This window comes from Ursus arctos, unplaced genomic scaffold (genome assembly GCF_023065955.2).
Source record: "Ursus arctos isolate Adak ecotype North America unplaced genomic scaffold, UrsArc2.0 scaffold_27, whole genome shotgun sequence".
NCBI classification, from domain to species: domain Eukaryota; kingdom Metazoa; phylum Chordata; class Mammalia; order Carnivora; family Ursidae; genus Ursus; species Ursus arctos.
The window spans coordinates 2172250-2187339 of NW_026622952.1; the positions used below are offsets into that span (position 1 = coordinate 2172250).

Genomic DNA, 15090 nt, shown 5'->3' on the forward strand with positions numbered 1-15090 from the left:
TTTTGCTTGGGAAGGCCAGGGGTCATCGTGGATGTTACCTTTAGCAACGTTTTAGAACAGGGAGCCCCCCACCCAAGCTTTTTTTTTGTATTCATGTCTATGAAGTGCTACAGCTCAGCCACGTTCCTGTTTTTAAACCGTGTACAAATTCGACTGGAAATATTCTGAGCATGTTCGTTTTCACTTTTTCTTCAACATTCGGATTTCTAGCGTAGATAAGAGGGTATGAGGTAGAGCTGAAGCAGATGCTCACAGAGGAAGTTCTAGAGAGAGGTCTGTAAATCCTTGACACGGGCGTCCTGCCAGTGCTCTCACTGGGCCTGGTGCAGGAAGCAGGGCTGGCTCAGAGATACAGGAACAGAGTGATGGTGGGCAGGACTCAGAGTTGAGGAGCTTGCTCAGAAGCATTGAGGGCACCGAGAAAAGAGAGTATCTTCTTCACGTTACAAGTCTGGGAAGTAGAACTTACAAAACCCTTCAGTACCTCTTCCAATGATTCAAAACATTCTAAGGTCTCTGTTCCTCAAACGTGAGGGTCGGTGGCATTTGAAACTTAAGGAATATCTTGGAACGTTCAGGCCTGTGAATCGAAGCCATCTAGAGGCTTTCATACTGGGAAAGGAAAGAGAGAGTTAGGAGGCTTGTTCTGACCCTTTTCAGAAAAGCCCTTGCAGGAGAGTGAGAAGAACCAAGGCATTAGCTGGAAGATCTAAACACCATTGCGCCCTCACTGAGAATCACTGAGGAGGAGAGGAGGCATTTCCATGCGACGCCTCCACACATCAGGCGTCTCTGTCTCCCAGCTACGTGATTTCTATGAACTCAAATGGGTTGCTTCTTCAGTATCAGGTCGAGGCTCCCCCATCCTGATATTAAGTAAATATTTGCCTCTGTGTTCTTTTCTTCAGGTTTCAGTTTTTACATTTAAATCTTCAGTTTATTTTGGCTGGAGGTAGGGATCTAACTTTTTTTCTTCCTTCCAGATGGTTAGCAAGTTGGCTCAACATCACTTGTTGAATAAGCCAACCTTTCCCCGCTGACTCGATTGCCCACCTCCAGAATCCTGCTTTCAAACAGCCAGCGCTGTCCGGTGACACACCAGCCAGACCTCAGCCACTCTGGACTTGGGCTTCCACACTCCTGACAGATTCCCATCTCGGCCTTGCACACAGCGCTCCCTGGCCCCCGTGCCGGGGGTGCCAAGCTCTGTTTCCGCAGCAGATCGTGCAGTTGTTGAAGTGCTTTGTTTTATTTTGCTCCTGTTTGAGTGGAAGAGGGAGAAAATCAGGGTGTTGGTCCTTGCCATAAAAAACAGGTCTTACAAATAGAATACAAAATAGAAGTCATTTGGTTTCAAAAAAGCCTTTCTCCTCAACCGGATGCTTATTGGACGTAATGTGAGGGAGAAAAGCTGCATTAAAGAACACAGACCCAGGTGTAGAAATAAGTTACCTAAGATTATCTGAGTAGGAGAGGGCATCCCTGGTCTGAAATGGTGCCTGAGGTCCCATAAGGACAATTACAAGCCTCCCCAAGCCACCCTGGGCTGAGGACATACCTGCTTTGGTGCTCCTGGACTTGACCTCTGTGTGCAGCCTGTCCTGGAGTGCACCTGTGGGCAAACCTTGCCCTAACATATAAAAACAAAACTAGAAACAGTGCAAAGGAGAAAACATAAAAACCCTCCTCGGCAGTTTCTCAGCCCAGTCCCGCGAGTCAGCAACCATCTGTCTCTCTCAGTCCCCGAGCGCAGGCCACCACCACTTGACCCCTCCTTCAGTGTCCTTTCTCTTCGGTCGGTGCCATGGCCATGCCGGGCCGGGGGCCTCCGAGGGAGCCTGCCTGAACCACGCAGTAGCCCCAAATTAGCCTCAGCACATTCCCTCTTCTGTCCAGCGCCTTCTGCACATGGCACCCAGGGTAAACTTCTCGAAGTGAAAGTCTGATCGTGTCGGCCTCCCTCAGGTTACGACCCTTCAGTGGCACCCAATTGTCTGCATGGTGGCCGCAGCCTCCAGCTTGCTGGACGCTGCCGGCCTGCCTGTCCTCCCCCGTGCTGCTCCCCCCCCCCCCCCGGGCCAAGCCTGGAATGCGTCCCCCAACCCAGAGTTTGCTGCCATCCTTAAATTGCCTTCCCTGCCCTCTCAGACCCGGTCCCGGCCCAGAACTGTGCTCTCACGACGCTGGGGGCCGAGGGCCTCCTGCCTCCGTGGCACGCGCCACAGCTAAGGGTCGTACATTTGTGTGTTTGTGAGGTTAGTGTCTGCCCCCTCACGGGTCGGTGAGCCCCCCGTCCATTTTCACTCACCATCATATTCCTAGTGACTGGCACAAGGGAGGTTCTCAATAAACACTTGTCGAATGTTGTTCTTGTCTGCCCTGTTGGCAAGCGAACCTGACAGACAAGATTTCATCAAGAATTCTGTTTTAAGATTAGATCATATTGGTCCAAAATATTCCTATTTTGTATTTTCACTTCTAGATTTAATGTGTCCATGACATTAATAAAATACTCTTTTAGTGGGATATTGTCCTTTGCCTTTAGAATGGTCTTTTCATTTGTCTCACATGGGATCTAAATCTCTAGAATTGCATAGGCTTCAAATCTTAGCAAATGATAAAATCTATCAATGTATATTTTCTGTTTCATTACATGCCTATAGCATTGCATACATAGATGGCTCTTAGTATATGCTTATAGATTTATTATAAATTCTTTTAATTTGAAAAGCATGTGATCCAGTTTACAGTTTTGGGTGGAAAGGAAAAAATCACCTATAACACCACCACTCAAACTTAGCCACTGTTCTGATTTTAGTATATTACCTGCCCATCTTTTTTATGGATTTTAACATCGCCATGATCACAATATACATAAAATTTAGTGTCCTGTTTTTTCCCCCTAAATAATTTTAATGTTGATTGATCATTATACTGTCTATGACATGACATATGAGCCTAATTTATCCAGTTCAGGTCAATAAGCATCTGTGAAGAACCACACTGTGCTAATAAGCACCATTCTGCACATGTAATACATTCAAAAAAATACAGATTTGATACCTTGACTATATAATAACGGAATACCACAGTTCCAAAGCTTTTAGTGACAGTTTTACTTCATGGATATATTAATTTTGTGACATTGCCTCTTTATCTTGAAGGTCTTTTCTCCATGTTTAATAGCCTCTTTTTTCCATGTATTCAACAAATCGATTAGGGCTTCCCCCATGCCAGCCACTATGCTGTGTCCTGGAGATACAGCAGAGAATCCAGTAGAGTCCCCGCGCTCTCCTGAAAGGAGACAGACAAGAATGAATGAATCAATGAATGAATGCAGTGATAAGTAAAACAGAGAAAAAGTAGGGTGAGAGGGATGGATAATAGCATGGGGGGAGGGGCTGCTCTTTCAAGAGGTCAGGGAAGGCCTCTCTGATGGTGACATTTGAGCAGAGACCTAAATAGCATGAGTAGCTACACAGCTGTCAGGGAGATTTTTTTCTGGCATAGGGATCAGCAGGTACAAAGGCCCAGAGGTGAGAGTGGTTGGTGTTTTCAAGGAATAGAAAGGAGCCTGTGAAGGAAGAGGCAATAGGAGCTGAGGACAGTGGGCTGGGCAGGGCTCTCAGGAGACCTTGGAGGGCCTTCCAAGCCATGGTGAGGCCTCTGGCCTTTCCTCTGAGTGAAGTATGGGTAGTCATGGAATAGTGACAGGATCTGAATCGTGTTTCCGTAGGATCGTTTCATTCTGCAACTTTCTGTCTTCCTCCGGAGGGCCCTCCATTTCCACCTGCGTCACCCTCTGGATGAGTCATTTTACACTAGAACCTGGAAGCTTTTCCGAAACATGCATGGTGTGCTCGTAAAGTGCTCATTTCTTATGTGTAAAGGTGCAGGCAGGATATTAGCCACACCCTGTGGTGTCACAGAATCGTATTTGGTCATCACCGGTCCAAGAAATTCGGCACATTCCACATATCTGAAAAACTCTGTAACTGAATTTCTCATTTCCTTATCTTTTGCCCATTTACAGCAGTTTTTTTCTTTCTGAAAATAATGACCAAATGTATTTTCCAGATTGCAAAAAGTCCTATCTTATTAAGGCTTGTCAGCCTGTAATTATAAAACATACTTCAACCTCTGATATTCTAGGGACCAGCTTTTTTTGGTGGTGGGGGGGGGGTGGGCAGTTAACCTAATTATAATCTTCCTTGAATTGCTTTATGGTTAGATCTGTCACATGCCAAAGTTAGCTCCCGTTAGTAGGCTTAAAACATTTATTTCTGAAAGAACAACCTGTTACAGGTTGCTTGGGGTAATTGATTTCTTTTGTTTTCTGTTACAGGAGGAGACATCACAGCTTTCCCAGATTGGGAGGAAAAATATGGAATGTGTTTTACCGCTGACTGAACACAACCAAATGAACTGTACTGACAGTAGTTTGAAAACCAGCAGTTAGCAGTTTGTTCAGGCTCTAACATTGTCCAGCACTTTCCAGAGCAAACTCACTGTTTACAAGAACTCTCGGCCTTACGACGTTTATAACCTCAAGCTTCGTTTATTTAAAATATTTCTGCAAAAGAAAAGTACCCGGAGCCCACTTTCTAAAATGGCCATGGATGAGTATTTGTGGATGGTCATTTTGGGTTTTATCATAGCTTTTATCTTGGCGTTTTCTGTGGGTGCGAACGATGTTGCCAATTCATTTGGTACTGCTGTGGGCTCTGGCGTGGTGACCTTGAGGCAGGCATGCATTTTGGCTTCAATATTTGAAACCACCGGCTCAGTGTTACTGGGAGCCAAAGTGGGAGAGACCATTCGAAAAGGTATCATTGATGTGAACCTTTACAACGAGACAGTAGAAACACTAATGGCTGGGGAAGTTAGTGCGATGGTTGGTAAGTAGCCTTATTCTTTACATCAATGGGAAAGAGTGTCTGCTGGCCTACTTTCCTACAATACTTTTGTCATGTCCATGAGTGTGATTTTTGCTTTAATTTCAAAAACTGGTTTGATGTTTCATATTTACTACATATTTTTGCTTTCTGCATTTTAATTTTTTTTTTTTTTTAGTGTTCAAATATCAAGCAAACATTTTCTCAATGTTTAGCAAACTTTGTTGTTAAAATAGATTTGGCTAAAAGTACTTTTTATAAAGTAAAGACAAAGATGTTTATAAACTAGCTATCATTTTAAACTGGTTTGAGAGTTCTTAAAGAAATAACATGTCTCAGTGAATGTGTCTGTAAGGTTGACTTGTGAGATATCCTTGACAGTTGATGTCTATTTTTCCATAGATTTTTCATCAGTTAGGATGCAATGTTTTGAAAATGTGGATGCCAAAAACCAGTATTTATGAAGTTTTATATTCTCAGTATAAGGTTTTGAGCGGTTACCGAATCAATCTCAAGTGCTCGTGTTTCAGGAAATTCTAGTCTTCTACCTTATTTGTAATCCCTTTGTTGGCTTTTGTTTTGACTTTCTGATTCTACCTCTGAGAGCTCCATTTGACATGTTTGTTTTGTTTTCTGGCCAAAAGACCATTTGTGTGTCACCTGTTTACCGTATGACCTTATATTGGTAGTTTCGAGTTGTGTAGGTGAGAGGGAAGTATTGAGGGCAGTGAATCATGTTAACAAGCAGACTGACCGGCCAGTCGGTGTGATTTTTCCATTGGCCAAGCTGACCATCAGCTTGAAGCACCGTGAGGGCTCAGCCCTTCCTGCCCTCGCTACCGCCAGAAAGAAGATTCAGGCAGGAATACTTAAGTGCAGCCCACAGGACTCTCGCTCTGTTTGCCTCTGGGTAGCGATGACGTCACAGCAGACAGCTGATCTAGTTGGGTAATTTGGTTAGGGAGGAGAGGGTTAGAGAGGAATCCTACCACCTTCTGCTTTCAACAGGACACATCCTTTGGTAGGAAGGGTCCTGCAGTAGGAGGTAAGATGCTGGTGTACCAAGAACACAGCTACGTTCCGCAGGCCCCTAGTTCTTTACTGTCACTAGTGTTTCTGAAGCACCCAGAGTGTGGACGTTATTTGCCAAATATAAGATGGCCCACCATCTTTTTGCAACAGCAGGTTGGTTTGAGAAGTCATTGAGGTGTTTGATCCATATCCCGTACCCATATACTAAGGTAGTGGATTCTGCTAAGCACAGGGCGCTGGTAATGCGCGCCGAGGAGTTCTGTTTCTCAGCATTTGGTGTCTTACAAGATGTGCGGTTCATGAATGCTTTCATTCCAACAGCTCTTCTAATGATTGAATTTTATTTACCTTCACTGGATGTCTGTTTCTCATCATAGATAAAAGTGAAATTTCCCTTAGGAAAATGACAGTTTTTGTAAAAAGTCACCCTTGGTTGTCATAATAGGTATCTAAGGCATAATCATAGTGAGCTGAAATTAAGATTTCTCCACTCAGGATGATATGGGCAAGAAATGTTGGAAGTAGGAAAGAAATAAAGAAAAACACTTATAAAATTAACTCTTAACAGCAGCTTCTCCTTTCCTTGGATAAAACTTCTGAGGAATGGTTGTGGTTTTTTTTAATATTTTATTTATTTGAGAGAGAGTGAGAGAGGGAGCACAAGCCAGGGGAGGGGCAGAGGGAGAGGGAGGAGCAGACTCCCCGATGGGGACTTGATCCCAGGACCCAGGGATCATGACCTGAGCCAAAGACAGACGCTTAACGGCTGTCCAGGTGCCCCAGAATGGTTGTGGTTATTAAAAAGATTTGTTAGCGAGGCCACACGGAGGCCCTGGCTTAGACTGAAAGCCTTTTGAGCTCGGAGCTTCATGTCACTGCTCACTTTCCGTGTGGGCAGTATGACTTGTCCAGTTTCCCAGTTCTCCCACCCCTGGTCTTTGGCTCTTCACTGAGAGAATGAAGAATACTTACCTCAACTAGAATTTAGGTTAACCAAAGCAATTTGAGGTTTTGCTTGAATAACTTGATTTTGTTTGCTTTGGTTTCTTTCTTTTAGTCTTTCTTTTTCTTTCTTTCTCTTTTGGTGTGTGGGTAGATGAATCTCAAAGGCTGTTTTGTTGGGTAGTTGTGTGAGTTACCTAGATTTTTAGATTGGGTTCCTTACAAATGAGAGCTTTGATAATTTAAGATGCTGGTATAATTATTATTGGCCAAAACCAAAGCTGATTCTTTTCTGATGCCTGAATTGTCACCTTCTCCCTCTTCTAAATTCAATATCCATTTCTTCTCTCTTTTTCTCCCCCTGTCCTTTTATTCTATTCTTTTATTTATTTATTTATTTATTTATTTATTTATTTATTTAGAAATGTCTCCCCAAGCCCTTGGGTCTCTGTGCTTTCTGATAGAGTTGTGGTAGCATTAGTTTGGTTGGGTGGAAGAGATCATTTGTATCAGCTAAACTTCCAGAACAAGGTCCCTTTTTGAACAATAAGCTCAGCCCCAAAGCAATAGTCAGTCCACTTAGTATGAAACCACCAATGGTTTCAAAAATCTGAGAATTCAGAACTCACCATCTTCTCATGGAAATACCCACAATAGCATGAACAAGCCGTCTCCTTGAACCAAAGTAAGAAGTGTTCCATCCTCCTAAAACCCCCTCAGTGCCGAGCCTTCTCTGCGCCGAGCACACTCATGCTGCCTGTCTGCTTCCAGCGTGACCCTGCACCTTTGCGCGGCCCCTGCCCCACCTTCCCAGGAACTGTTGCCTCAGAGATGCCCACCTTCCCCCGACTTTCCCTAGGTTTTGTCTTACACCCTTATTCTGTACTTAATCCCTTCCTTTTTATAAGATATCATTATCTTAAGTTAAAATATCTCTGTCTTTTTTCCCACTGTTTTTCTTAACACTAATGTAATCCCGTTGGCCTTCAGAAATTCCCAAGGCTTAGGAGGCCTCGCACTCTCACTTTGCCAGGTGCCCCGCAAATACCTGCCTCTGCCTTCCCCTCCTTTCCGCTGCCCCTCCCCTCCTGCCCACTGGCCCCCTTCCTGGCCGGGCAGGCCTGTCCTCCCGACCTTTCCTTACAAACGCTGCTGCTCCAGGACCTATGTTATAAAGTCAGCAGCTTTCTGGAAAGAAAATCTCATGGTCTGAATTCATCTGGGTGAGTTTGTACTCTTCTGTGAACTTCACTAGATTATTTTCAGTTTGTAAGAATAGAAATCATAAAGTGTGTTTCTCAAGTTATAGTTCTTTGCCACGTAACATGCTCTACGCTCTGGCTCTATTTTTAACACAAACTAGTCAGTCACTCAGGAGCTCAGGGCTTAGATGTGAAGGCTTAAGGAATTGTCCACAGGGAGGCCTGGCCTCCGCCATGGAGCCTGTCACCAGTTTGGCAGCATGAGGCCGGCCCCTCCTCCTCCCAACACACGCTTCAGGGGTAGACGGACAGGGTCAGAGCCCAGTTTGGCTCACAGGTGGGCATGCCCAGCACTCCCGGAGCAGTTGTCAGCATTGCTGCCCAAACTAGGGCCTGTACAGCCAGTAATGATCCTTTGTAACTCAGATATCGTTGAAGAAAATGCCAGGGATCTGCTTAAAAGTGCTGCTGCCAAGCAACCAGATTTCCAGAATTAACATTTGGGATTAATAACGTGCCCTGCTTATCAGCCAAGCCCTTTGTTCCCTTACAGTTCTATATGAGCTTTTCAACAACTGTTTCTGAAAGTGATCTCGCCCAGCTGATGCTTTTAATATGCACTGCAAAATTTGATCTGCTTATGAAAATATCTGGAGTGAACTGTAGCCTAGAAAAACAGTAAGCCTGGAAAAGGAGGTGAAATTGAGGGAAAAGGACACAAAGCCAAAACTAAGGATCCTCTTAAGTGGTAAGAATTAGAAGACTTGAGGAAGCATACAAAGAAAATGCCTGGCATTCTGGGCAGGGGCTGAGAGCAGACGCCCACCTGTGGGTTAAATTTCATAGTGACTTTTTTATTGAGGTGTCATTGACATGTAACACTATATTAGTTTCAGTGTACAATGTAATGATTCACTGTTTGCATATTACAGTCTCTCTTACAGACCAATTAATATGACCTCGTGAGTGCCTGGCCCTCCTCTTTATGGGACCATAGGCTTAACTGCAGTGACGTCTTTTCCAGTGTGCAGCCTTCCATACTTCTCTGTGTTCACTGGGTCTGTAATCTCTTGCTTGGTCTTAGCCACACTTCACATGAGAACAAGTTCATCGTCAACACCTGTACCTAAATGTGACAACGGCAGCTAACAACTGGCATCAAGAGACTTTTCTTTAAATATTTTCAATAAATCATCATTATCCCTTCAGTGTCGAAGAATGTTCCTTTGACTGAAGTTGAGTGATTTCTGTCAGGACGTTAGCACTCTGTAAAGAAATAATCCATAAAAAATCAACCCTAGGCGGATACTGTTGTGAAAACAGTAATTTGGATTTCTTCCTTTTGTGGCTGTTTGAGATCCTGTATTCTGTATCTGACTTTGTTTTTTTAAATCTGCCAACCTACAGGCTCGGCGGTTTGGCAGCTGATTGCGTCCTTCCTGAGACTTCCCATCTCAGGAACCCATTGCATCGTCGGCTCTACTATAGGGTTCTCGCTTGTCGCCATTGGTACACAAGGTGTGCAGTGGATGGAGCTCGTCAAGATTGGTAATTGCCATTTTCTTTTACCTCTCCGAAGCAAGGCTTACCTTCTCTAGAGCAAGTCTTATTACAAGTCACCATTATAATCTGTTTTTCCCTTCAAATGTTAAGGTTTAGAAGACAAGACCTATGTGGATAATACATTTCCCTGAGATTTCTGCTAATGGAGGTTGTGAACTTTTATGTGTTAGTTTTTTAATGCCACTCTTTTCAAATGTCAGAGGGCTTTGAAAATCAGTATCTATCTGTTGTTCCCAGACAGAACAGAAATTTATCTGATTGAAATCTGTCTGTCGTCAGAAAAACTAGGTGCTGGTGAAGAAAATACCTTCTGTGTCTGGAGACAGGGTTCGTGGTCATGGGGAAGCCTGGGAGTGAGCCCAGTCTTACTTACCTCACTGCATTCAAGAGGTCTCCCTATCTGCGCCCACATAGGAGACACTCTAGTGCTCCTTCTGGGTTGTAGGCTGCCCAGCAGGGACAGGTCTGACGGGTCTGACGGTCTGCCTCCTGGCTCTGGCTTTTAGCAAGAGGGAAATCCATTCAGCCCCATAAGTACAAACCCACCCATTCTGAACACAATTCTCTCACCCCATCTCCGTCCACTGGGTTACTCATCCGTATAAGAATCACATTGGCCTGGGGAGCTCTAGGTCAAACAGACTCCTGACCTACCAAGCCAGGGACACAGATGGCCAGGAAAATCACCTTAGATCCCAGAGGCTTCTAGAACAATGTCTCTCAACTCTGGCTGTACTTGAGAATTACCTGGAGGGGCAGTTAAAAAAATACCAGGGCCCAGAACCCCATTCCAAACCTTTTAAATGAAAATTCTGGGGGTGGAACCTGAGCATACTAGTGTTTGAAAACTCCACAGATGTTTCCAGCATGCAGCCAGAGATGGGAACTGCTGGGCCATTGGGTCAGGATGGCAGGACCAGGCTAACCTAGGAAAATGAAATGGAAGGTGGCTCCCCTTTTAAATAACTTTACTGTTGGAGCAAGGACCAGGTCTCCATATGTGGATGGGTAAGAAGAGCAGACAAGAGGCTCAGTGGGAATCAAGGGAGACTGTCTTCTGAGGCCAGGCTTAGGGATCCCTCACCTGACTGTGTGCTGGGAGTGTGCTCACTTACACGGGACTCTGTCTGTGTGTGAGGGTAGCTGTGTACGTGTGAAGGTCGGTCCTGCCAGGGAAGTAGGGTTTGTTAGGTTCTGTTAAGGTGAAAAATTCCAAGAACACCTATGAATGGATATACTATGTGTTGGTTATCATTCTATTGTATAAATATGACTTGAGTTATGTAGAATTTTAACATTCATTAGATTTTTTTTTTAATTATTCAGTTGCTTCTTGGTTTATATCTCCACTGTTGTCTGGTTTCATGTCTGGCGTGCTGTTTGTACTGATCAGAATTTTCATCTTAAAGAAGGTAAGTGAGGCTGTTATGTTTTTATTACGTTTTAGAACTAATTTTAGTTCTATTCAATAGAAATAATTGTTAGGGAGTCAGAAGAATGATTTTATTTTTACATTGTTAAGGCACGGCACCCTGCAGTTAGAATTAGACTTTATTTTCAAGTAGGCAGAAAGGAGGGCCTGGCTGGCTCAGTCGGTAGAGCACACGACTCTTGATCTCGGGGTTGTGGATTCGAGCCGCACGTTGGGTGTAGAGATTCTTAAAAATAAAGTCTTTAAAAAAAAAATAAAGTAGGCAGAACGAGTTGAGGTAGAGTACTGAGGGGCTTCCCCAGAAAACAGCATTGTAAATAGTGTTTTGTGCCCTGTGATTTAGTTCTTTAGTCGGCGCTCCCAGGCATTGCACGCAGACCTCAAGAAAGGTAAAGTAATCCTTCCTGAATGTTAAACAGAACGGAGTGTCATAGGCTATCAACAGACTTGAAGGAGACTGTCACTAAACACAGCTGGAAAATTTCTTTTCCCAAATATAAAGTGTTCTCTATATTTTAACAGAGAAAGCAAGCTTGAGACACTGACTTTTTCCTCTCCCTGAGGAATGGATAAAAAGAAGGAAATCTACCTACTGGGGGTAGATTTTATAAAAAACGAAAGGAGATTGATGAACTTATTGAGATTCCTGTTCTAGGGGAAAAAACTCGATTGTGGTTTTTTGACTGTCAAGGGGTTGTCGCAGTATTTTATATGCCCCAAGTCAGGCCCCAGGTCCCTGTGTGGCAGTGCGCGTCCAGGACAGGCCTCCCCTCAAGTGGATCCTCGCTTGAAGACGCCGCTATTTCCCTCGGCACCGCCTAGCGGTCTGTTGGAGGGCTCTTTCTCTTGGATCCGTACAAAGTGACATTCCTTCTCTTGGGCTCTCTCCATACTATCTTTATTTACATCTTGGAAGGTGCCACCCTCTCTTGCCTGCTAGACTTCACTTTTCTGACTTCCTCTGCCTGGAAGCCATCCTCGCCTGGCAAACTCCTGCTGCTACCCAGCCGTCACGTGCCGCTTCCTTGAAAGCCTTTCTTCTCCACCCCGTTCTGGTGGCTTCCCTCTCTCATGCTTCTGCAACACGCCGTGCTTTCTTACCATTGCACTGTTGTGCTGTGTGGTGCTGTAGGTCTTGCGTGCTGGCCTGTTTGCCATCCGACTATAAGATCTGTGAGAGTAGAACTGTCTTGCTTACTTTGGTATTCCAGTGCCCAGTGCTGTGCTTGGGAAGACACTGGTATTTAAGAGGGAATGGTGGATGCTTAGATAGGTGGCAGATGATGGATGGACGGATGGAAGGAAGGAAAGAAAGGAGAGAGGGAAGGACAGAGGGAGGGAGGGAGCCAGGAGGGAGGAGAGAAGACAAATCTTGAGACAGTTGGCATTTGAGTTTTAAGAATAAGTTATTTGAGAAAACGTAAGGTGATTTGATTAAAAAACCCATAAACTCAGCACTTGTACACCTTCACAAGTTTCCAGGTGGGAGTCTTCAGCAACTCTTGTCCTGAGAAAACATTTTGGAAACCAGGGGCAGTAGGCATTTGAGCACCCGAGCATTTCGTTTGTAGTGGGGCCTGGGTTCTTGTCGTGTGGTACCTGACAGGTTAGAAGACCACTGTACCTCACCCCTGGCTCCTGCCCTGCCTCCTAGCTTCTTCCTGTTTGCTGGCCTGGCTGTGAGTCTCATGCAGTCGAATCACTTGCGACCCCTGCTCTTACTGGTCCTTATACCTCATTACCGTTCAACTCAAGCCTCTTGACGAGTGCTGGTGGCTACTTGAGACGTTGCAGAATAGCTTCTTAATGGGCTGTACTGTTCTGCAAACACACTTGATTTCTGTACATGTTTGCGTTTGATACTAGGAATCTTTGACAGTCTCTATTTATCCTTACTCCTGTAGCCCACAGCAGTTGTTAGATCTCATTTTCCTTTTATCAAGGGTAGGTGGCAGATTCATATAAATACCAGTGTCTTACATGGTTATTAGAAATTAGTCCCTTTTTGAATTATTTAAGTGACATCTAATGTGCCAGTGCTATATTGAGGAGTTCTCAGTCTATGGGGTTTTTTTTAAGATTTTATTTATTTATTTATTTATTTATTTATTTATTTATTTATTTATCTATCAGTCAGAGAGAGAGTGAGTGAGTGCACAAGCAGGGGAAGCAGCAGGCAAAGGGAGAGGGAGAAGCAGAGTCCCTGCTGAGCAGGGAGCCCAACACAGGACTCCATCCCAGGACCCTGGGATCATGACCTGACCCGAAGACAGATGCTTAACTGACTGAGCCACCCAGGCATCCCCCCAGTCCATATTTTTGCTTCAAAATCTTCTGTAGATCTGTTTAAAACCCTCAATTTCAGGGGCGCCTGGGTGGCTCAATCATTAAGCGTCTGCCTTCGGCTCAGGGCGTGATCCTGGCGTTCTGGGATCAAGCCCCACGTCAGGCTCCTCTGCTGGAAGCCTACTTCTTCCTCTCCCACTCCCCCTGCTTGTGTTCCCTCTCTCTCTGTCAAATAAATAAATAAATAAACTCTTAAAAAAAGAACCCTCAATTTCAGATATTCTCTCAGATGTTATTTAGTGTGAAACATATGCAGTACCATTCTTGTTCAAGTGTTAGATTTAGGGAATGTCCCAGAAGCCTAAAGTTGTAAGTAAATGTTTTATTAGACAAAGAACCCACAGGTTTTTTTTTAACTTTCAGTAGTTGAAGGTTAAATACTATGCTTTATGAAAAGATCTTTAAAACCACAGCAGATGGTAATATATTTGCTTTATACCTTTTAATAGAGCTAAAATGGAGTGTGTAATAGGGCGAAGGGAAATCTCCCAGTATTGCAGTGGTGTTCACGTCACTTGGCTCTCTTAGAGCATCCTCCAAGGGCCGAGTCTCAAAATATGGATTTTCAGGGCCAAACCTGAACTCAGCTGGAGTGGCGAGTGCCGAGGGTTTTGAAGTAGATCCTGAGCTCTGGGCTTCAGTCCCCAGGGACTGGCCTGACCTCACAGTTCTTCTCTGTTTCTAAATCTGACATCAGCTCATGTGATTCGAGCGCTTCAGCGTGTCTGCTGGCCACAATAGTGCTCTTTGAAACAGCATTTGTGTGGGAGACACAGCCCGAGCCGACGTGCAACAGATCACACGGCAGTGACATGGCCCGCCGTCTTGGCCACACCACTGTTTGGAAGACTTTCTCGTAACAGTGTTTTCTGTCATTTTGCCTGTGTGGCTCCAGAGGCTTCCTGAATCCTAACCTTCCGCTTTATCTCCTTATCATACAGGAGGACCCTGTTCCCAATGGCCTGCGGGCACTCCCAGTGTTCTATGCTGCTACAATAGCAATAAATGTGTTTTCCATCATGTACACAGGAGCGCCAGGTAAGAACTCCCCGGAAGCTTAAATCCAGCAGGCAAGGCGTAGTATTACCATTAGACTTCACAGGGTTGGTTTATTTGGTGCCAGCACTGTTGTTGGCCGACAGTAAAAAGCATCATTCATGCTCATTGTGGAGTAGGGAAAAGACTAGTAAATGCATATCCTTGTTTTAAATACTCAAGAGGTATGTAAAGGACAAAGGCAACAAACAGACTTTCAAGTGAAAAAAGAAATTTGCAATCCTCATTCTGCCGTTTGTGCTGCTGTGTAAGCATGGCAGCCTTCTCATGCCCTCTGAGTCTCAGCACGGGGTCTAACACCGTGCACCCCCCTGAGCCGCGGAGGAGTCTGGGGAGGGGTGGGGCACACATGAGCAGTAGCGTCCACACATGGGTGACGCGCAGGGGGAGCTCTGACGTGGCGCATGACGCAAATGCCCAACTCCCTGGCGTTTGACCAAAGAATCCAATGAGTAGATGCTACCCCCCCTTTTTTTTAAGATACCAAAACCAGTGGTGATTATATTTTCAGGATTACCTATTCCAATTCTAATGGCTTTTTTTCTTTTTATAAGGTTTTAGGGGCTTTTGGGGAGGGGCAAGAGTTAAAAGTTGTTTTCTTTTGCATTTTGGATGGCTAAGG

General features: G+C 44.6%; 1 protein-coding gene across 12 annotated transcripts in view; it reads left to right on the forward strand.

Annotated features, from left to right (window-relative positions):
• Positions 1-15090, forward strand: part of SLC20A2 (solute carrier family 20 member 2) — a 104441-nt gene that overhangs the window by 51138 nt on the left and 38213 nt on the right. For all 12 annotated transcript variants that reach the window (XR_008956007.1, XM_026485652.4, XM_048226213.2 and 9 more), the window contains 4 exons: positions 4346-4898; positions 9479-9619; positions 10961-11046; positions 14354-14450. Coding sequence is in view for 11 of the 12 variants with exons in the window: in XM_026485652.4 (XP_026341437.1) it covers positions 4610-4898; positions 9479-9619; positions 10961-11046; positions 14354-14450 (613 nt within the window). In the remaining variant the exon portion in view is untranslated. The remainder of the gene's footprint in view (positions 1-4345; positions 4899-9478; positions 9620-10960; positions 11047-14353; positions 14451-15090) is intronic.